Raw genomic sequence first — 22,589 nt, 5'->3', positions numbered from 1 at the left:
TAGAACTCGATATTCATTTGTGTGTAGCCAAGTGCAAGTGAAGTTAACGCATAGTTGGTTTAACGCATAGGTATCGTTTTGCGATCTGGAACACAATTGAATTGCCATTTGAATTGTCTTCTTTTTCTTCTTGTTTCGTATAGTAGCAAATATCTGAATATGATTATTCGGGTACCGCAAAATAACGCTGCACCACCGGGGATAACAAAATTCTGTTTGTGTCGGCAGAGGCAGAGAGCAGGGTATATAAATGCGTTGTTTATTTTTGAACTCTACACTGTGTTTTTTCTCATGTCCATTTTAAATTTTCTGTGAATATACAATTTGTTTAAAAACTGTAATTCTTTATCGTCATTTTTTCCATGAACTTGTAACTGCAGGAAAATTTTACTATGTGACATCTTTGCCGCTTGGTGATCGGAGAGTGAGCCATCGTTCACAGGACAAAAAAATATTGTTTAATTTCTACTAAATCGTACTCAATTTAGGTCTGTATAGAAGCTTGCCTTTTCGCGTATTGAAGAAAATTGACTATAATAAAATGAATGGTATTCATCAATGTTAAAGAGAATATTTTTTTTTCTTCTAAAATAGAGTGCTGCAAATAAATAATCAAAATACAAACCCCGTTCGATTTTGTCACATACGACAAGGCAGAATTTACCTGTTGCCAAGATTGAACCATGCCAAAAATGAACGGTTGTTTTTTCATGACTTTTTTTCATAGATATTTCAACCAATGAACTAGTTTCAGTTCCAAGTCGTTTGAGGTGTCGCTTTATAAATTAAGGATGACGACCTACTGCTTAGGTCATGATCATTATCGGTCATATTCCTGGAAGCGTTTTACCGATTCCGGTCATCCCCTTCGGCAACATAAAGAACTAATATACCCTTCTTTTGGAGGATGTTGAGCTCAAATTGGTTGAAATAATCAAGAAAATTAAGAAATATGATTACAAATAATCGCTCGTTTTCGGCACATGTGTGCCAAAGACTAACCGTGCTAGAAGTAAAACGAGCTCAAATAAAATAGAGCCTCAAAGGGAAATATAAAACTCTTGTAGTCCTACGTCAACTAAGCGGTCGTGTCTTGGATACCACCCTCTTACTATTTTTAGCAACATCAGTGGCATTACTGCCTAATAAACAAAACTTCAAAACAATCGTTATTTTTCTGGACAAAGAAATCGTCATCGAGTGGCTCGTCTGTTTGTCTGTGCCAAAACTGAGGCCAAAAATTTATATCGGGGAGGCCCTGCTCTTGCATAACGACACATGTGAGAGTCTTTTTTACATAGTGCCACAATAATCTGAGTGGGTGTACGGGTATTTATTGGCTCCTGTTTCTTTTAAACGTGTAGGAGTCGTTCTAACACAAAATCGGACCATGATGAATAGAGGTTTACCGTCAAAAATTTGTATTCGCTCAAACGATGTCTTTTAATTTTTAAAACCGATCCTCATTTCAATTTTTTTCTCTAGGGGTTGTAACTATTGAAAAAAAAACCTAAAATGCACATTTTACACCATCCTGCCGAACACACTTTTTTGCGTTTTACCCTTTTTCCTCTGAGGTTAGTGGTGAATTTCTTTCAATGAGGCAAATAAAGGTGGGGAGATAGCGGGAGAAGAATGCTTATGGTACAATTATACCATTGTAGTGTTTATCTAAGGGGAGACAACTGGGTATAGATTTGCATCCACTTTGGGAACCACTCGCTGATTGGTTGAAATTGAAAACCCCGAGTGCGTTAAAATTTATCATCAGGCTTGCTGGCAGTGTTGCTGAACAACATTGTTCGTTGTTTTGATTTATGTTTTTTAATGATGTCACCTGTTATAATCTAGAATAATTTCAAGTGAACATTAAAAAAAGTACAAATACGGGCGTAGTAAGAGATCCGAGTTTGATCTTCATTAATATCAATTACCAAAAGATCCAAAAGTGCACAAGGAGTTATGACGGTTTTGCGTGAAGCATAAAAACAGCATACCGCTGCTCAATGTCGAGAGTAAATAGTGTAGTGTGAGCTTATTTCTACTTTTGAAACCGTTCTGGATTAAGTTTGGAACATACCTGTTGAGGCATATTGTTTGTGCGGAGAGTACAATTGGGTCCTAAAGTTTAAACGGTTTTCCGATTTTTATATATCAGCTGAAAGAGTGCAACTTTCTGAGCAAAACGTGATTTTTAAAAAATGTTTATCGTTTCCTTCGATTTTTAAATGAAAAATTAAAAACTGCTCGAAATGCCTTATATGACAGCTCTCTCATATACCGTACATGGGCGAAACGTCAACTTAGACCTTTCGAGCAGTTTTTTCACTCTTCATTTAAATATCGAAGGAAAACGATAAACATTTTTTTAAAATCACGTTTTGCTCAGAAAATGCGGCTTTTTCGAATGATATATAAAAACTGGTATAGCTTTAGGACCCAATTCAGATGGGTCAATGAATGAATCATAATCATTGATGGATGACACGTACGATTTGAAGTATATTAAAGATGCAGACTCTCCGGTAACCCTCAGACGGTAAAATTATCGCCTGCAGGAGGAATTGTACATAATGCATAAAGCATTAAAAACATTCAAGTATTTTCCGAGTGAATGGCATCACTTACGAAAAATTCAACAGGGATCATCGCGGTGGATGAGGAAGAAGAGTAACAAGTCAGATGTCGTCCCTTAGATGTTTATCAGAGTCTATGTTTAAGAGTCCCGCAAAGATGAAACCAAAGGAACCAAATCAGTGACAAACGAGGGTACCAATCGAGCAATGTAAATAAACAAGGTGATACTGTTAGGAGTGGATGAAAAGTGTTGTAATTGAGCGTAATAAAGAGTATGTGTTTTTCCGAAGTTTTACTTACACATTTTAATCCAACATTAAACCTGTACACTGGTTCACTTAAATTTAACAAAACATCACCGGTGGTACCTTGTGAAGATTTAAAAAAAAATGATATTCGCTTATGCATGGTGAAAAACAGAACTGTATAGTTCTTGGCAACAAACGGCACAAAAACTGTGTTGCCGAAACGATAGATTTTCTCTTCGCGCGACTCTATACACGCTCATTTTTTGTTACTCTAAAGTGAGTTAGATATCACCCACTTTTGAAAAAAGTGGAGGTACCCTAATTAGGGTACTTTTACGGTTACTCACTTCTGAGTAAGGGCGTCATACGTCAAAAACTGAGTAGAATCTACTCTGTTCATGCAAACCAGAAATTAACGAAAATGAGTACAAGTTACCCAGTTTGCCTAAATACGGAAATTTAATGATTTCTGGTTTTTGTAAATCTGACTCAATAAAGAAAATAAAATCAGAACAATCAAAAACACAGATTTATTTTTCATCGAAACATTGTCTTCATTGAATGTGGCACCCAACCGGTTGACAGTTGCCCGTGAACTGTGATTTACATTTTTGTGCCAGAAAATCCGTCATCATTCGTCACCTAATACTGCGAAGGATTTAAATTGCATCGATTGTTGAGCACTGTACATCAATACAAATGTTTCCGTTTGTTATCACGAATAAAAGTCCGGCTTTAAACGGCATCGTAGAACATACAACATGCGGTTGTTCATTTTGAAGAGATCTTTTAGGTGTTTTCAAATCCTCTGCAATACTGATGTTGGGCTGAAATTATTAATTGATTAAGAAATTATTGATTTGATGACAGATCAGATACTTACTGCTAGCCAACGAATAAAAAGAGACACCAATTGTTCTTCCGAAACCGATAATATTGCTGTTGAAAACTTTTGACATATACATATACTCAGGGTGAGTAATCATCATGGATAATAACTCAAAACTGAGTAAACATGGTAATTATGAAAATTTGGGTTCATGTTACTCAATTGTCCAGTACTCGATTACTCACTTTTTGACATTTTGCATAAGAATACCAAACTGAGTAGATCCCAATCAGATTAGAGTTAAAATAAAGCAGCGTGTATACCATAGACTCTGGTGTTTATGAAGACAATAATAAACTAAACTTAATTAGGCGAGATCTCACACTCGAAACACGAACCGTGTTGTTCGATTCACGTTGTTTTTCAACCATGACGTTGTTTAGGATTTACTGTTTTATGCTAATTTTTTTTCCGCACCATCATGTATATCTCATTGAATAATGTTTACATCGTTTTTTTGGCAGCTGTTTTCGATGTAAATAATCTAAGACAAGATGCGACAGCTGGCTTCTTATTTTTCTTTTCGTAACGGCCGTCATCCCCGTCGAAATTTTTTTGAACGTTCCATACCGTTGATGCCAGAATGATTATTTTTAACAACTTCTGCAGGTCAATGAAAATAAAACAAATTAAAATTGCAATATATAGGCGAATAATACTCAATTTTTATTTATTATTTTATGTTTAATAAAGCATACTTGTACTATCAAAATTTTTTCTTCCTAAGTTTCTTGGTACCCAATTTTTTTTTCCTAAGTTTCTTGGAATTTAACCGAAATAGTAAGAAACGACTAATCAATGCATTTTTAAAGTTATAACAGTGAAATACATTACTCGGTAATATCATGTACCTTGCATACTTTTGCATCATTATTTCTTAACAATTATAATAGCTAAATTATGACTCTCCAGCATCACTGCTTTACAGTGAAAAGTAACCTCGTTGTATTTTCTACGTGACGATTGCGTTATCGGATTCAGCCAATCAGCAGCCGGTTCAAATTGGTTGAATGTAACGGTGACCAGCTGTCGCGTCTTGTCTTAGTAAATAATCTCAACTAGGTGAAATTAGAGTACCTGTAAGTATATAGAGTGGCGACACTGTCAAAATTGGAATAAAAATTATCTGTCAGTGTCATTCAAATTGAGCAAACAACCTATTAAACACGTGTGGGGAAAAGAGAAAGGATGTTCAGTGTTACCAGTGTTACCAGCGTTACTTTGGATGACACGGCGCCACTCTAGTTATATATAGGCACTCTAGTTAAAATAAACAAATACCTTGAGAAAGCTGTGTGATAAACCCAGGGGGATCTATCTGTCAAGCATCGTGTAACCAACATATTCGGCAATATGGCGTTTGTTTTGGTTTTGGTTCTGTTTGGTCACGAAACTGATCGATGTGAAATATTATAGAATTAAAACGTTTTTTATCAAAACTCGAGAAACCGCGGAAAACTTTCACGAATGTGTTGTGCAGTGATTTTTTCCCCCATTATTGTTCCTAGTTACAACGTCATGGACCAACAAACGTCATGGACCAGAGTTGATCTGCGATAACGCATATATGAAATTTGACAGCAGTGAGTGGATAAACCTCAATCCCACCCGCGGCAGGAAATGCAGTCGCAAGGATAAAGAAATTCGAAAACATTAGGTATTTTACGATTATCTAAAACTCTCAAATTAGTAAAATGTAGATGTTGTGATTTCAGCCAACAATGTAATGGGACATCTCTGGCGAGTGCAGTTCCCACTGTTTTCGATGTAAATAATCTCAACTAGGTAAAATAAACAAATACCTTGAAAAAGCTGTGTGATAAACCTCAATCCCACCTGCTGCAGGAAATGCAGCCGCAAGGATAAAGAAATTCGAAAACATTGTAAGTATTTTACGATTATCTAAAACTCCCAAGTTAGTAAAATGTAGATGTTGTGATTTCAGCCAACAAAGTAATGGGACATCTCTGGCAATTTCCACTGTCGGAACCGCTGCAACGGCAACCTTCAACAGTAGCAGCAGTACCTAACAATTTAACTACGGGAGTTAGTAGTTATAGTTATAGTGTTCTGCTAGATATATATAGTTAAAAATAAATGTTTTAACGAATACTTTATTTCAAGTTTTTTCCTCTGGTTTTTCGAGTAGTGGTTCACATAGTTTTCCTCTATAATATCAAACTCGCGATTCATTCTCGACTACGGCAAAATAGCTTAGCATATCGATAACTGGCAAACGAATGTTAGTGATGATTTCGAGCTTTCCAGACTTGTTCGTGTCCATTACCGATATACTTCCTCTGCATGTACGACCAAGTGCTTCTTCTCCCAAACTCCCTAGAAAGGAGCAGAAGAAGGCGCTTAATGATACCCCACGTGGTCCCGCTCTCAAGCAAAATGCTAAAGCGTCACCACCAGGTTTCAAAGTTGACTGCGAAAAAGAGTGTCCTAAGCTCCCAGAGAAACGAGCTATTCCCACAGCTAGATTGTCATCGGAATCGGAAATACCGTCCTCTGATGGTCGTATTTCATTCATCGTTGAATGGATATTTACCACTTTTGGTTTACCCGATGCTCTTAAAAGTATTTCGGCTTGGCTTCCAACAATTTGCTCCTCCTCACGTTCGTATCCTTCGATGTCTAAATCAGACAACAGAAGTGACGAATCGACAACAAGGATCATTCAATGGAACTGTCGAAGCTTGATTCCCAAATTAGAAAAATTTGAACTACTTCTTCACGATACCAGATGCGATATTTTCGCTATATCAGAGACATGGTTATCAACTGATACAACACTTACCGTTCAAAACTTCAATATCATCCGTTTAGACCGCGAAAACTCTTATGGTGGAGTGCTCCTGGGTATCAAAAAATGCTATCCATTCTTCCGAATTCCTCTTCCAGCAATTGATGGTATAGAAATTGTTGCTTGCCATATAACAATTGCTGGTGAGAGCCTCACTGTCGCATCAGTTTACATTCCACCCAGAGCTATTATTAACCGGCTGCAGCTGACACAAATAACGGAACTGCTTCCGACACCACGCCTTCTCTTGGGAGACTTCAATTCTCACGGTATGGCGTGGGGAGCACGTGGAGATGATTGCCGGGCTATTCTTATTGAAAGCTTACTAGACGAGTTCGATATGACCCTATTCAATATACCTGGGTTATCTACAAGAATAGCAAGGCCTCCAGTACGAGAGAGCACTTTAGACTTGTCTATGTGTTCCTCTTCAATAGCTTTGGATTGTGAATGGGAGATTATGCAAGATCCCCGTGGTAGTGACCATTTGCCAATAAGTATTTCGATTATGAATAGGCTCCAGTCTGCTATCACAATCGAAGTAGAGTATGATCTCACCCGGAATATTGATTGGGAAAAATTCTCGAACATGATATCCCAGGGTCTTGAAACAACTGATGAGCTTTCTCTATCCGACGAATACAACTTCTTGCAACATTAGTTTTAGTATCAGTTTAGAGAGCTGGAACTGAAACAAGCTAAACTGCACAAACTGAAAAAAAGATTGTACTGGCAAAATTTCATAAACACGTTGCCAAGAGATGCTTCTCTGATCTCTGGAATACGGCTCGGAAAATGCGCAATAGGTCCGACAACAATGAGGCTAATGAATACTCTGAACGTTGGATCTATGACTTCGCGAAAAAGGTATGCCAAGACGCTGTCCCATCACAGCAGAAATTCAGCGACACAACGGCCATCGAAGAACCAGAGTTTTCAATGCTGGAATTTTCAATGGCACTCGCTTCTTGCAAGAACAAGGCTCCAGGACCGGACAGGATCAAATTTAATTTGATGAAAAACCTACCGGGTTCTGCTAAGATACGATTTCTTGAACTGTTCAATAAGCTTATCAGGAACAATATGGTCCCGGAAGCTTGGAGACAAGTTAAGATTATCGCAATCAAAAAGCCAGAAAAACCTGCCACAGATCATCGCTCGTACAGACCGATTGCAATGCTCTCATGCATACGCAAATTGATTGAAAAAATGATCCTGCGTAGACTAGACAACTGGGCAGAAACAACTAACCAACTATCGGAGACCCAAGTCGGCTTCCGTAGGGGCAAGGGCCCTAACGATTGCCTAGCATTACTAGCCACAGAAGCAGAAATGGCTATTGGCAGCAAACAACAAATGACCTCAGTTTTCCAGGATATCACAGGTGCATTTGATTCAGTTTCAATCGAAATTCTTTCCTAAAAACTGCATCAAAGAGGATTCTCCCCTATATTGACAAACTTTTTGATCAACCTGCTGTCTGAAAAGCATTTACTTTTCAACCACGGTTCTTCAACAATAACACGAACAAGCTACATGGGTCTCCCCCAAGGCTCTTGTCTGAGTCCGCTGTTGTACAACTTCTACATCAGTGACATCGACACATGCTTAACGGACCAGGGCCGGCGTTTCATGTGGGTAGTATGGGTAGTAGTACCCACTCGGAAAATATCCATGTGGGTACTTACCCACACGGAACTATCGGACAAAACCAAAAAAATGTGATGTTGCGAGCGACAGATTTTTTGATGGATATCGTTTAGCGAGAGGTCATAAATCTACAGATTTACGTACAGTTGTAATGTAACGTTTCTCAGGCAAAATAATTATTTTTTTAATTGTTTCATTTATGATAGAGAGTTTCATTTACGATCGAGCTCTATATTTCATTTACGATAGAGATCTAAAGTTTTGTTTTCTCGTAAAAATTTCCCATGCCAAATTTGAGCTCAATCGGACTTCGGGAAGTAGAGCCTCAAAGCGGTCAAAGTTACAGTTTTTTTTATCGATGAAAGAAATGTTCGAGCTGGGAGTGTCTCTTGTGTGTTCTGGTGTAGCTCGAGTCTCCCAACGCAAAAGTTACTATATCCCTGAAATCTATTTTTGTTTTGAAAACAAATTTTTATGAAGCAACATCAGATCTCGACATTTCATGCATTTCTAAGAGATTTGCTATCAAAAACAAAAATTCGATTTCGGAAACTTCAGGAACTACGTTTGTGCATTTTTAGGTTGGTCAAAAATGTAAGACTTTCACGACTTTAAGTGAAACCTTATCAAAAGTTCGATTAGTCTCAAATTTTGGATGGAGACTTTTTTCGAGAATACAAAATTGTTGAGCCCTGATTTGCATTAAAAAAATGCTCAAAAAATGCCTATTTTTCATGAGTTTACCTTTACACGCACTGACGAAACTACCCAAGCAGCATCAATCATAGTAACCCATGAGTCAGCAGAAAATAATTGACTCGAACTCTAACCGTAATGGCGAAAACAGTGAAGCTATTCCGTTCAGAAGTGTGCGCGATCAAAGTACGTTACTGGTTACGCTTGTTCCGGTATCTACATCTTGGCACTGTTGGACAACAATCAGAGCATCGAAAGAAAGACCGGCTCCGAACGGCCGACGACCCTGAGCGACAAGAAGCTTCAACGAATGCTGAAGAGGGAGACCGATGAGAAAGTGGCTACATCGCTGCGTACGCATGATCGGGAAGTCGGTACAACCGGCCAAACAGTGGAAAAGTACCTGGCGAACATGGACATCATAAAGCGACAGTCCTGTCCATTGGACTCGGAGCTGCTGGCAATGACGCAGCGCCAACGTTGGAATGAAATGGTCGAGTCAAAGTTCCCAAAGAAGGCGCTGCTGTGGCTACGAAGTGCCTGCCGGAAGTTGCGTCGTTCATCAAGAAATACCATACGCGGTGCTGACTGGTTGGGCCAGTCGTCTTGGAATTGAGTTCTCGCTTGAAAAAACAGTGATGGTAGTCTTTTCAAAAAAGCGACCACCACCTCGTTTGGAGCTAGTTCTGTCCGGAAGACCCATCACTAAGTCACCTAGCTTTAAATATCTCGGAGTATGGTATGACTCTAAGTGCACATGGGAAAAACACATCAATTACCTGAAACAAAGATGCCAACAAAGGATCAATTTCCTTCGAATGGTAACAGGAACATCATGGGGAGCCCATCCAGAGGATTTGATACGACTCTACCAAACCACGATTTTGCCCGTAATAGAATACGGCAGTATATGCTTCAGAGGTGTCGCAGCTTCGCACATGCTAAGGCTAGGGGGATACAATACCGTTGTTTGCGTATCGCTCTAGGCTGCATGCAATCGACGCATACCATGACTCTAGAGGTCATAGCTGGAGTGCTTCCACTCAAAGAGAGACTTTTCGAGCTGGCTCAACGTTTCCTCATTAGATCGGAAATAGCAAATCCAATGTTTATTGCGAACTATGAGAAATGTTTGGAAGTTCAGAAATCCTGTATGTCAGTATACCAGCGGTTCATGTCTATGGAGATAAACCCCTCGTTTGTTGCTCCATACCGTGAGATTTCAACATCGCTAGACAATCGTGCTGTTGCATTTGATTTGACGATTGTAACCTGTGCGGTTGCAATTTCAGCATCGAGTGGAAAATTTATCTAATTGTGGGTAACGCTGCAAGAGCGTGTTCACGTAAAAATAACCCTTATTTTGGGTACTTTTGCGAGGGAGTGTATCAGTGAAAATTACCCGCACTTGAACACCCCCGCAGCAGCGTGTACCCACAATGACAGTTCTCACCACTTGCGCTGAATATCGTTCACGTAAATTTGTTTAAATTCGTTCGTTTTTTCGTTTGTGAACGATATTGTCGCGTTAGTTAGGTTTGATAATTTTTTATTTATGTTTGTGAAATAATTGTTAGGGTTAGATAGGCCGGAATTTCCCTCTAGCTGTGGAAAAGTGGTGTGCTGAGTGACTGACTTTTTCAGTGCGTGTTTTACTGTTTTTTGACAGTTTTGTTCGTTTGATTTGTGTCCTGTGAAGCGAAGGTTGTTCCGCTTCTTCGTCATAAGACCAGCGAAGGTTGTTCCGCTGGCCCGTGAGTGTGAGTGCTACAGGTGTTTTGCTCGCCCGATAGGGTAAGCTGTGCTATTGGCTACCCCCGGCTGAGTGCCAAGGAGCAGAAGAACACCACCCACCGAGGATTGTCACAGCAGCTGGGAGTCCGGGAGCTGCAGAAGCAGCTGGAAAGCCGCCCTAGACGACCATTCCGGAAATCGCCACCAACGACAGCTAAGGTAAAATCAGGAATAAACGCGATAAGTTTTGTTTTGTTTATTTTGTTTGTTTTTTCCTTTAGTGTTCTAGCAAAAGTCCGAAATCCGATAGAGGTACACGCCGCCTTGTAAGGGTCTGCCGGGCAAATTAAAATACGCAACCCGAAGAGTAGCTAGCTGCCCTCTGCAGTTAGCTATTTTATTAGTGTGTAGGGTAACCCCCACTAATACGATGAAACAAGAAATCCATGGAATACCCGAACACCTTAAACCAACAGTTGTGCCATCAATATTTTCGGCAAAATTCGGCCACCTTCCAGAACAGAATTCCTTTTTCACGGATGGATCTGTAATGGATGGACATTCCGGATATGGCATTTTCAACACGGATCATCGCATATCCCGCAAACTGGCACAGCCTTGCTCCATATACCTAGCTGAATCAGCTGCCATACACAATTCGCTACATATTATCGAGCTCAAACCACCAGGCAATTATTTTATCTTTTCGGACAGCCTCAGTTCTATCGAAGCTCTCCGATCGATTAAACCGGTCAAGCACCCGTCCTATCTCCTTCCGGAAATTAGACGGATATTAGAAGTGCTGGTCGATCGGTCTTTTATTATCTGCTTTGTGTGGGTCCCCTCTGATTGTTCAATTCAAGGCAATGAAGAAGCTGATTTATTAGCAAAAAGGGGTGCCATAGAAGGAGTTATATTCGAAAGACCGATCACGTATACCGAGTATTTTTATCTGCCCCGACAACTGGCTCTGGCAAACTGGCAGGAAAAATGGGATTCTGGCGATTTGGGGCGATGGATGCATTCCATCTCACCCAAAGTGTCTACGAAATCATGGTTTAAGGGCCTCGATTTAACTCGGGATTTTATACGAGTTATTTCACGCCTAATGTCAAACCATTACATTGCAAATGCCCACCTCTATCGAATAGGAATAGTCGATAGCAACCTTTGTGAATGTGGAGGGTACGAAGATATCGAACACGTAGTCTTCGTATGCCCTAAATACCACAGAGCAAGGGAAAATTTTTTCGATTCCCTTCGGGAACGGAATGCATTATCTGCAACGCAAGTTCAGGATGCACTTGCCAGTCATGATATTACTTTTCTCACCCATGTTTACCATTTCATTAAAGACAAAAATTATCGTATCTAATCCTCTTTCTTTCTCTGTTTCTCTCTGTCCCTCTTCCTATATGTAGATCTTTGAGGATAATGCTAATCTTTGTTTTCTCTCTCTTTATTTTTCATCTTAGGTTATGATTCCCAAGAGACAAGGACTCATCATCCGCAATTCTATTACATAATTATATAAATAGATCGTTTATCATGCAAAGAGATATAGAAAGATGTGCATATTAGTTTTAAGTTGAAATAATTTTGTATTTTTAAATTATATTTTTAAAGAGAAAGGGGAGAGGGTTTTTATGCCTGTTTGAGGAGGAGCAGTCGGGATACAGGCTCTACTCAAGCTGGCTTTTTCCTACTCCAAAAAGACATTCGGCCCCATTATGCTTCGCGGTTGGGCCTAAATAAATATTAGAGTTACAAAAAAAAAAAGAAATCCAATTTTACCTAAATGATAACTTCCGTGCAGACTCGAAAGTAGGTAAATTGCTTTTACCTTAAAGTACCTTTCCACACAAAAGGGCTGATTTACGTAAAAAATACGTATATTTAGGTATTTTTATTTTTCTGTGTATACACGTATAGGTGAAAACGGTGAAAAGCGTGAAAAGTCACTTCTCCAATCCAAACTTTTGTATGGATTCATTTAACATAAAGGGTCTGTATTCTGCGAGCGTGTGTAAAACGTTTGAAATATTGACATTCGATATTTATCTATACACGCTCCCTAAAATGAATTCAAAAATGATTAGAAAACAATTCATTTTCATAAAAAGTGGAACAACACGAAAATTGAGTAACTCTGTTGTTATTCAAAATTGTGTAACCATAGTATGGGCAAATACTGTGTATTTATTATTCAGAATGATGTATACAATTTAACTAATTTTTTGTGTTTAATAAAACTCATTTAGTTCTTAAAAAATATCAGTTTATGTGTACAAAATTATCCATTTATTGAATTTAAAACTACTCAATTTTAAAATTAAAACCTACACAGATTTAGATTTTGAAACTATCAAATTTTTGAATAGAAAAATATTCATTTTTGAATTTAAAACTAACCATTTTCAGAATTTAAAAGTACTCACTTTAAGAATTGAAAACCACTCAGTTTGAAATGCGATGTTAGCGTAGAGAGGGAGGTTTGTGCCGGTAACAGTCAGAATAAAACAAACAAAATCTGAACGGTGTCTAATTATATTTATTTTTTAAGTATATTTTGCTCTCTTTTTGTGATGCATAATCACTTGATATTTTACTTTCCCACAATTTTCCTGATGACACGAACAACCTGAAAACTTTTGGTTCTTTAGAATGAATAATGAAGAAAGTTTATATGTGTACCTTAAAGCTTTTTAAAATGTCCGTGACCACCTTCCCAGCGATTTTCTCATTTTTTGGAATCACTCAAACAGCCACAAGAACAGATAACACGGCCGCAAAGGCTAAATAATGGCGCACAAATGTTGAATCATGGTGCCGCCTTTTCACTCGTGTCAAATAATGGTGTCGTTTTTTCATGCTTGCTACTCAAAATTGAGTTATAGTGGTAAATTCAAAAATGAGTTATTCTAGATTAATCTAAAATCAATGTAAAGATTACACAGAATCACCAAATGCGGTATTCATTTTTTGACGTTTCCATGCAACTTATGAAATTGAATTAAAACTAATTCATTCGCCGTGTTACTTTTCACGAGCGTGTATACCTATTAACTTGACGTGGCTTGGTACGCCAGGGATACCAAATGTGCAGATTTGTCTGCAAAACGCAGATTTTTGGAGTCCGTGTGCAGATTTTTATTGATTTGCAGATATTTGCAGATTTTCTACGGTTTCTGCAGATTTTTGTCAGAGTCTCCTTATATTTGCGCAGATTTTCTTAAAATGTGTGCATATTTTTACAGACTTTTGCCTGCGCGAGAGAATTTTTTTTAAGATTTTTTTCAGATTTCGAGCACATTTTTCCGGTTTTTCGAGAAGTTGCAGACATTTTTCAAAAACATCTGGCATCGCTGTGGTACGCAAGCGCATATGTTTTTTTAATATTGTGAAGTGATTTTTCGATTTGCTAGTGTAGTTTGTGTTGTGGTGAAAAACAATTAGGAAGATTTAAGAATGACTCGAATGTTTAGAAAAAACGAAACGTATAACGTTAGTTTTTATCTTATACAATGCATTTCTATGCTGGGAATCATCAAATTTGTAGAAGGTATATCCTATTATATCAGCATTTGCAAGAGATTCAAAATTGTTTTTTTTTTAATGGATTCTTGTAAAAGGAGCCTATGGAAACGTCGTTGCTCTGCCTGGAGAGTGTCGTGATGTTAACGGAAAAAAGGTTGAACAAGGTAATTATGCGCTTTTCTTGTAAACTAAAAAATATAATGGTTGTTGTTTATAGACGCGCACTATGTTCCGCCTGGCTCTGATGCATGTCGTTTATGCCTTTGCGATAATGGCCATCCTAAGGCATGCAAAGCAGTGTTATGTACACCACCCCACGACTGTAAATCATTCCAGATAGGAAGCTCATGCTGTGAATTCATCTGCCTAGATGACACTTTAGGCAATACTTCTGAAAAAAGTTATGATTTTGGAATGTGACTGGTGGCATTTGGTGTGATCATAACACTTTCGTTAATCTTATTGTTTTTTGTTGCAAACCGGTTACGACAAAGAAAAACGCAAGTACGAGAGGTACGACAAGCAATTGACGATCAACGAAACATGGGAAACATCGGTTACATTGGGGGAAATATTGGATATATTGGATCGGGATCACTTAATATGGATTATCCCTACGAACATGGAAATGCACATTATCAATTGTGGAAGCCGCCAGGAAGTTATTTCACTAGAGGAGAAGCCCCGCCACCTTACGAAGAAGCGATAGCTTTAGCTCAAGCTGAATCTCTTAATACATGCACAGTAAGGTAAAAGACATTTTTCAAACTATGAGTTCAATTTTCGTTTTATTGAAAATGGTATGTATTGTTGTTGTAAAATAGAGATGCATTAATGGTTTAAACTAGGGATACATTTATGGTTGAGCTTCGTAGCCGCAAGGTTTACAAGCGTATGGTGATAGCTTCGAATCTTAGCAGTAGACCCAAGCCATTCGTTGGCAAAATGAAAAGTATGGGTTTTATTCTCAGGATATTCCACACAAAATCTTCTCTCTAGACTTTTAATAACCACTGGTCTAAAGCTTCGATAATAATCATAGACTGGGTCTACTACGAAAGGCTGAAACACGAAAGGCACCGGCTAAACCAATCTGTCAAGTTGTTGTTTAATAAGGAAGAAAATGTTTCAAAGAGTTTAGAATAAAACTCTGAAAATGATTTTGAAGCGTATACCTTGGTTTGATACAATCGAATCACATAGACTTACTTATGTTGAAACATTACAAGCTATGTCAATTAGATTTATTACTAATTTTCGACAAAAATTGTTGCAATCCTCAATTGCTACGTGACTGACTGCATCCATTAAATTGTCAGCCATCACGCCGCCTAGAGAAATCTGCCGATAGGCCTGGCAGAGCGTAGCAACTCCAGAGGTGTCTCACGAATGAGCGAGAAGCACGCAGAACACGCGCTTTTATTCAATTTACTCTTTCGAATACTGCGGCTAATATTCCACCGCTGGCTGAGATGTGTCGCCTTCCAATGCTATCGCACGAATAGACGAGAAGCGCGAAGACAGGCGCGCTTTTATGCAATCAACTTTTCCGAATACTGCGGCTTATATTCCACCGCTGACTGAGATGTGTCGCCTTCCAATACTATCGCACGAGAAGCGCGAAGACAGGCGCGCTTTTATTCAATTTACTCTTTCGAATACTGCGGCTAATATTCCACCGCTGGCTGAGATGTGTCGGCTTCCAATGCTATTGCACGAATAAACGAGAAGCGCGAAGACAGGCGCGCTTTTATTCAATCAACTCTTCCGAATACTGCGGCTTATATTCCACCGCTGGCTGAGATGTGTCGCCTTCCAATACTATCGCACGAATAAACGAGAAGCGCGAAGCCAGGCGCGATGACAGGCGCGCTTTTATTCAATCCACTCTTCCGAATACTGCGGCTAATATTCCACCGCTGGCTGAGATGTGTCGCCTTTCAATGCTATTGCACGAATAAACGAGAAGCGCGAAGACAGGCGCGCTTTTATTCAATCAACTCTTCCGAATACTGCGGCTTATATTCCACCGCTGGCTGAGATGTGTCGCCTTCCAATGCTATAGTACTAATCAAACCCTCGAGCTGTTTTGTGCCTCTTATATACGTTTTCCTCGATATAAAATGCAGAAGAAAGGGAAGTAGCCCCGCCCCGAATTGGATTAGATTTACGAATTTCTTTCTAAGGAACCTTAATAAGAAGAGTTGTAATTAGTTGAACTCAAACTTTTCGTTTATTACATTTGGTTTTTTTTTTGTTTTTTTCTGATAACCTGAGCTATCTCCTACACTACGCTAAGCTCTCTTTCTAGCCAAAAAATTGACAGTTAATAACGGATTTCTTTATTCCACCAGCGCACCTCGTTTTGACCTGGAAGCGCACTAACTGCTGTCAAAACCCTTCTTTATTCGCTCGATTTTGACCCAGTTTTGACCTGCCGTGCTGCCCGAAGCGCACTGTAAAATTTGTCAGCTTCAACCCATCACTGCACGTGATAAGTTCGTAAACAATTATCTGGCATCTCTTTCTTACTTGCGTCTTAAATAGCGATGACGTTTCATTTTTCCTCGGCAGTTTTGCCCGCACACAGTGGAATAAAGAAATTCGCTATAAGTTAGTTGCAAGTTTATGACAACTAACTGATGTGATTGGCCACACAACCATATTATTTACTTATATTTAGTGGTGGGCACCATTCCGCTAATTCGCTAATCGCTAATTAGCGACGCTAATATACAGTTAGCGATTTAGCTGGTTAGCGAACTGTAAGCGTCGCTAAAATTTTGGCCTTCAACACACTGATCGCTAATTCGCTAATTTTGTGGAGAAGGGAAAAACTATTTACACATTGCGAGAGTTACTCTTAGAATTTATGTTTCATTCGAACAACGTTCAATTGTCTCAATTGCCTAGAATTCCTCTTATAACTCCTCTCATAAACCCTTACAACCCGAGAACAAGTCAGTCTTCTCGCCCTAGATTGGGGTTCCAGTGACCGTATGAGCCACAGGAGCAATCTAAAGAACAAACTCAATGTGTTTCAGATTAAATTTTTGGCTCGCCAAAAACTTCTGCAAATTGCAATGCACTTCTAATTACGACATTTTTGGCTCTACTTTTTCGATTCAGATAACAGTTGACTTTTTATAAAAACATTCCTAAAAGTATATAGGGTATCGAACGTCTTCGTCAGTGGTTTTCTTCGGCCCCCTTTTGCATAAGATTGCCGCAGAAAAACTGCCGAAGAAAACCACTGACGAAGACGTTCGATACCCTATTTTAAATACAAGCAGAATCACTTTTATTGTTTCTTGTTTTTGCAAAATCCTCAACTATGAACACCGTTTTGTTAATATTAAACCTCTTATTGTAAATAGCACCCAAAAGTAATAATTGTCGTTTGTTTTATAAGCAATAAATATTGCCATATGAGCAGTTGCGGAACAGAGTGTTCTAAAGACCATTTTTTTCAAAAATGAGTTTTACATAAACCGCATCTACTCAAGAAGCTGAAGTTAGGAGACTAGAAAAATTTCGGAAAATCGAAGTTGATTTATACCATGTTGAAATTTCGTCCGAAACAGAAATCGTCCGAAATTCTGTTTCGGAACAGAGTGGTCTATGTAAATAAATCGAGGTAATACCATCACGTAACGTGTGACATGTAACATATTACATGTGATATGTAACTTGTCACTTGCCCTGTAACATCGCCAAAAGATGGCAATTTCATGTATTCACATGTTAAATCAATTCATAACCTTCATATTAGAAAATTTTGTTTGAAAGAATCCGTTAAACTGAATTTTATGGATTTTTATAAAATTGCTTCTCCTGACAAATTTGCTCGATGGCACATAGACCACTCTGTTCCGCAACGGCTCATATGACAATCTACGTATTAAATATTAAATTAGCGATTAGCGAATGTTCTGCTAATATTGGTTTAGCGTTTAGCGATTATCGAGCTAAATTTTCCAGTTAGCGGATTAGCGATTAGCGTCGCTAAATTTTCAGTTAGCGGTGCCCACCACTACTAATAATTATTATAAATACCGCTAATAAAAAAGAAGAACTAAACATTGATTCTGATTACATTTTCGGCCATACATTTAAAAGCTGCTAGTTAGGGGTAATCGAAAATATAGCAATACAATATTTTAATTATTTTTGATCGCTAATATATTGGTTCTTTTGGCTTAAATGAATAAACGTGAACGATGTACAAAATAGTGATCATTCTTCCACAGCGCCTCCATCCATCCATTTGGAAATTTGTACATTAATGAAATTGCCTGTGATATACTAATTTTCTAGGTTTGCAGGGAGATGCACTGAGAAATAGAAATATTTCCGCCTGCAGAAAATGTTGTTTCTACAGCAGCTGTCATCGAACCTATCAAGATTAACTTATTTTGATGGGAGATTCACTTATTCATCTCTCTACCACCTTTGAGTGACAACATCTGCTGCATCTACTCGGGTGTGTGAATCAAATGTATTAGCATTTCACGTTCTAACTCAGATTTACTAGAATAATTATCAGAATTGGATGTGTTAATGTATGTATTTATCAGAACTTTTTCGGTTTTTTTTACGCTGCCGTTGTCGTAACATGGTTCGCAAAATTTTGGTTTTCACTTATACATATAACTGCCGTGGTACGCATAAGCGTCACATGTTACAAAAAAGCAAAATGAGAAAAACGCATTTGAAGTTTCAAAAAATGTTTCTGCTATTGACGCGCAATTTCGCGTCATTTACTTTTCCACAATAAATTTACTTTTCCACAATAAACTATCAAAGTATACTCATATCGTATGGGCCTTACTCACACATCACAAACAATAACTATATTTTGCTACTTTTGACGTAGAGCTACGTTTCTCAGGAAGTTCGGCTACATACTTGGCTACATAGGGATGTAAAATGAAAATCTCAAACCGGAAGAAGTGAAAAATATGTCCAATTTCAAATGCGAAGAAATCGGTTAGTTTTTGATGGATTTGCTTTGTTCTTGTAGCAATAGATTGGAAAATCTTCTAAGATTCTCACTAAATGCAGAAAATTGTAATTTTATTATTCAAACTATTGTACTATTGAAAATTGTCAAGCCTTGTCAAAACGGAAAATTCGACCTCTGATTGGTCGTTATACTTCCTTAGCAGCAGCAGAAGTGCAACCCGTAACAATTTTGACGTAAGACTACGTCTCTCAGGAAGTTCGGCTACATAGGACGGATGTAAGATGAAAATCTTGATCCAGAAAAAGTGAAAAATATGTCCAATTTCAAATTCTATTAAATCGGTTAGTTTTCGATGGATTTTCTTCGTTCGTGCAGCAATAGATCGGAAAATCTTCTAGGATTTTTCCCAAATGCAGAAAATTGTGATTTTATTTTTCGAACTTGTATGCTATTGAAAATTGTCAAGTCTTGTCGAAACGCAAAATTCAACCTCTGATTCATTATCTGGTCATTATCTGCCTAGCGGAATTATATTGTGGGGGGGAATGCTCATCAACTCTTCCGGCCCGCCTCTAAGCATGATGCTATGAGGAGCCAGGTGGTCTCCCACCGATTACCTGTCGATCTTTCACAAGTGAAAGTCGTCTGCAATCATTATCTCATATTAAAATATATTCCGCCCATTTTATCACAATGTTGCGAAAAGGTGAGAGGAATAGAGATAAGGAAGGCAATGGGTACTGGACCAAGTCCCCCCCGGCTGGCGCTAAAAAGATGAGCGTGAGTGTGTGGTCGGGTTGTCAACCGGGACATCCGGAGGGCGAGACCGTACGACATGTCATACTCAACAGTTTCCAATATAACCTTTTTTAATTTTTAACTTTGCTAAACCTTTCACAGATATCCTAAGTTAGTAGCTAGAAGCGAAACAATAATAGCTAACAGAGAAGAAACGAAATGGAAACACAAATGGTTAATGTGCGAGAAGGAACGCTGGTGGTCTGCAGAATCCCTGGCGATGGAAACTGCCTGTTCTCATCGCTAGCACACCAAATATGGCAATCACTCCCGGCAACAGAGCTCAACAACTTTCACGCCCGCAGTCTCCGAGCACTAGTTGTAGAATATTATCGCTCGAAGGCAGGGGAACTCGAAGAGCAACTGACGGCACAAGCCCAAGTAATATTTCCAGAACTACACGGCACCATGTCAGCAGCCCAGCTCATCGAACACTACATGCGCAATCTCGCAACACCTGGATTCTGGGGCGGAGAAGAGAGTATCAGAGCGGTGGCTGCCATTTTCGAGTATAACATTAGAGTGTACTCAGAAAACGCAAGCATGACAACAATAGGAGAACCTGGAGCGCAAAACCAACAAGACCTGAGCATAGTTCACAGATCCAACGAATACGGTGCTTACAATCATTACGACAGCGTAATAAGACTGATTGAAAACGACGAACCTCCGAGAGTCAAACGTCGCCATAACCCAACACCCGGTTTTTCACCTCCTACGCAAAACCCTTTTCCAATCCACCATCTACTAACCGAACGCCGAGGGCCAGCAGCAACAGACACACACGAAGTGACACAACATAGTGACATTCAGAGCACAACAGCATGTGCAGTTGATGTGTCGGAAACCATCACGATAGCGACTTGGAACGTCTCCGGATGCTCTCAAGAAAGCGACAGAGAGCTAGTTGATCAGACTCTGCGTGATAACAGAGTTGCGATAGCAAATTTACAGGAAACGCGAATAGCGACCTGCACAATTAAAACCACATCGTACCTGTGGTTTAATGTCAACAAGCCAGGCAACAACAACAGAATGGGCTGAGGAACAGCTATCGCGATTCAACGAGATCTGGTGCCAAGATACAAATTCCAACGGATATCTGACAACTCATGCGCCATATTTCTACCAATTTTTGGTGAACAACTTATAATAATCTCTGTTTACGCGAGATCGTCAAGAGGACAAGCTGACCCCGAATACAGTGTAATACACGAATTCCTCCGACGCTTATCCTCACATCAGCGGTCGAATGTCGTAATGTTGGGTGACTTCAATGCGCACGTAGGTCATCGTGACCTGCTACCAGCTGAACGACCAAATGTCGGCAAATTCTTGTATCATCCCTGGAGTAACGCGAACGGGGATGGACTCAAAGACATCCTCCAGGCCTACAATTATAAACTTTGCAGTTCGTTTGGGCCATGCCATAGTGTCCTGCGCACATGGAGTCGAGGCACAAACCAATCACAGATCGATCATGTGGTTATGCCAATCATACCTCGTTTCCAGCGGCCAAAGTGCAAAGCGGTGGAAGGAACAGCAGGGTTCTCTGACCACCGCATGCTGCTACTGACGGTACGTCATCGTCAACCGAATGCAAGAACGGAAACCCCCCGTGCCACAGAAAGTGAATTCAACGTTAACACCAAGGATGGAAGGGCCGGAAAAATTGGGCAACCGAACTACCGAGTCTCTCTTCTGACAACCGATCCTGCAGCAAAAGAACGCTACTCTAAAGTATTTACCAGGAAATTAGATATCCAAAATGACGGGCCTGTAGGCAGCACAAACCAGCTTATCGAGTCTACCATAACCGCCATATTAGACACTGCATCAACCACGCTGAATGGATCCACGTCCCCATCAACTCCCAGAAGAAGGAAATGCGGTCGCGACGTTGAAAAGGCTCAACGTGAGCTGCTAGCGAACAGAAACGATGCAGAACTCAAAAGAAAGTACCGAGATGCTCGAAAAAGGAAAAGCAAAGCGTACGAAAACCATCAGGAAGAGAAAGTTAAGTTGTTCTTCGAAAACATAGAAAACTTTCCAGTTTTAGAAAGACTCCGTTTAACATTTCGTTACTTAAAACGTCATCGCCGCAGAATCACGCAAGGTGCATCAACGTATATCCCAATCCAAAGGTGGGAGGAGAAACTACAATCCAGCGCAAGTCAAGAGGAAGTGGTATTGCTTCCAGAGCCGACTCCACCCCCAATTAACTCAGGTCCAACGTGGCATGACGTAGAACGTCTCAGCTTAACCCTACGTAACGGCACAGCTGCGGGTGTGGACGCGGTACGCCCGGAGTTACTGAGATATGGGCCCGAAAGTCTACATCGACGCATCCATGAAATTTTGAAGCAAATATGGCAACAAAATGAAGTGCCTCCTCGGCTATTAGAGACTGTCCAAATACCTATTCCCAAAAACCCTCGACCCAAAAACGCAGACGAGTATAGACGCATCACCCTCTGTTCCGTTATTTATAAGATATACGCCAGATACCTGCTGGAACAGCTTGAAATATATCTTGGAGACGTTGACAACTACCAGTTTGCGTATCACAACAACAGGAGCGCCGAGGACCAAGTATTCATCGTACGCCAAATGCTGGACGAGCGATGGCGCAAAGGTAGAACCACGTATATCGTTTCGCTGGACCTACGGCAAGCATTCGATACC

General features: G+C 39.5%; 1 protein-coding gene and 1 long non-coding RNA gene across 4 annotated transcripts in view; both read left to right on the top strand.

The window, feature by feature from the left end:
• Positions 1-5,039: 5,039 nt before the first annotated feature.
• On the top strand, positions 5,040-5,759 carry LOC129726118 (uncharacterized). The gene is made up of 3 exons (XR_008728250.1): positions 5,040-5,371; positions 5,430-5,597; positions 5,660-5,759. It is a non-coding gene; the product is annotated as an uncharacterized LOC129726118 (long non-coding RNA).
• Positions 5,760-14,464: 8,705 nt separating this feature from the next.
• LOC129726103 (uncharacterized) overlaps positions 14,465-22,589 on the top strand; it is a 47,230-nt gene continuing 39,105 nt past the window's right edge. For all 3 annotated transcript variants that reach the window (XM_055682747.1, XM_055682746.1, XM_055682748.1), the window contains exon 1: positions 14,465-14,889. In XM_055682747.1, the coding sequence (XP_055538722.1) occupies positions 14,684-14,889 (206 nt within the window). In that variant the 5' untranslated portion in view covers positions 14,465-14,683. The remainder of the gene's footprint in view (positions 14,890-22,589) is intronic.

The sequence above is a fragment of the Wyeomyia smithii genome, chromosome 2, assembly GCF_029784165.1.
Source record: "Wyeomyia smithii strain HCP4-BCI-WySm-NY-G18 chromosome 2, ASM2978416v1, whole genome shotgun sequence".
NCBI lineage: Eukaryota > Metazoa > Arthropoda > Insecta > Diptera > Culicidae > Wyeomyia > Wyeomyia smithii.
This window is presented reverse-complemented; position numbering and strand designations above follow the sequence as displayed.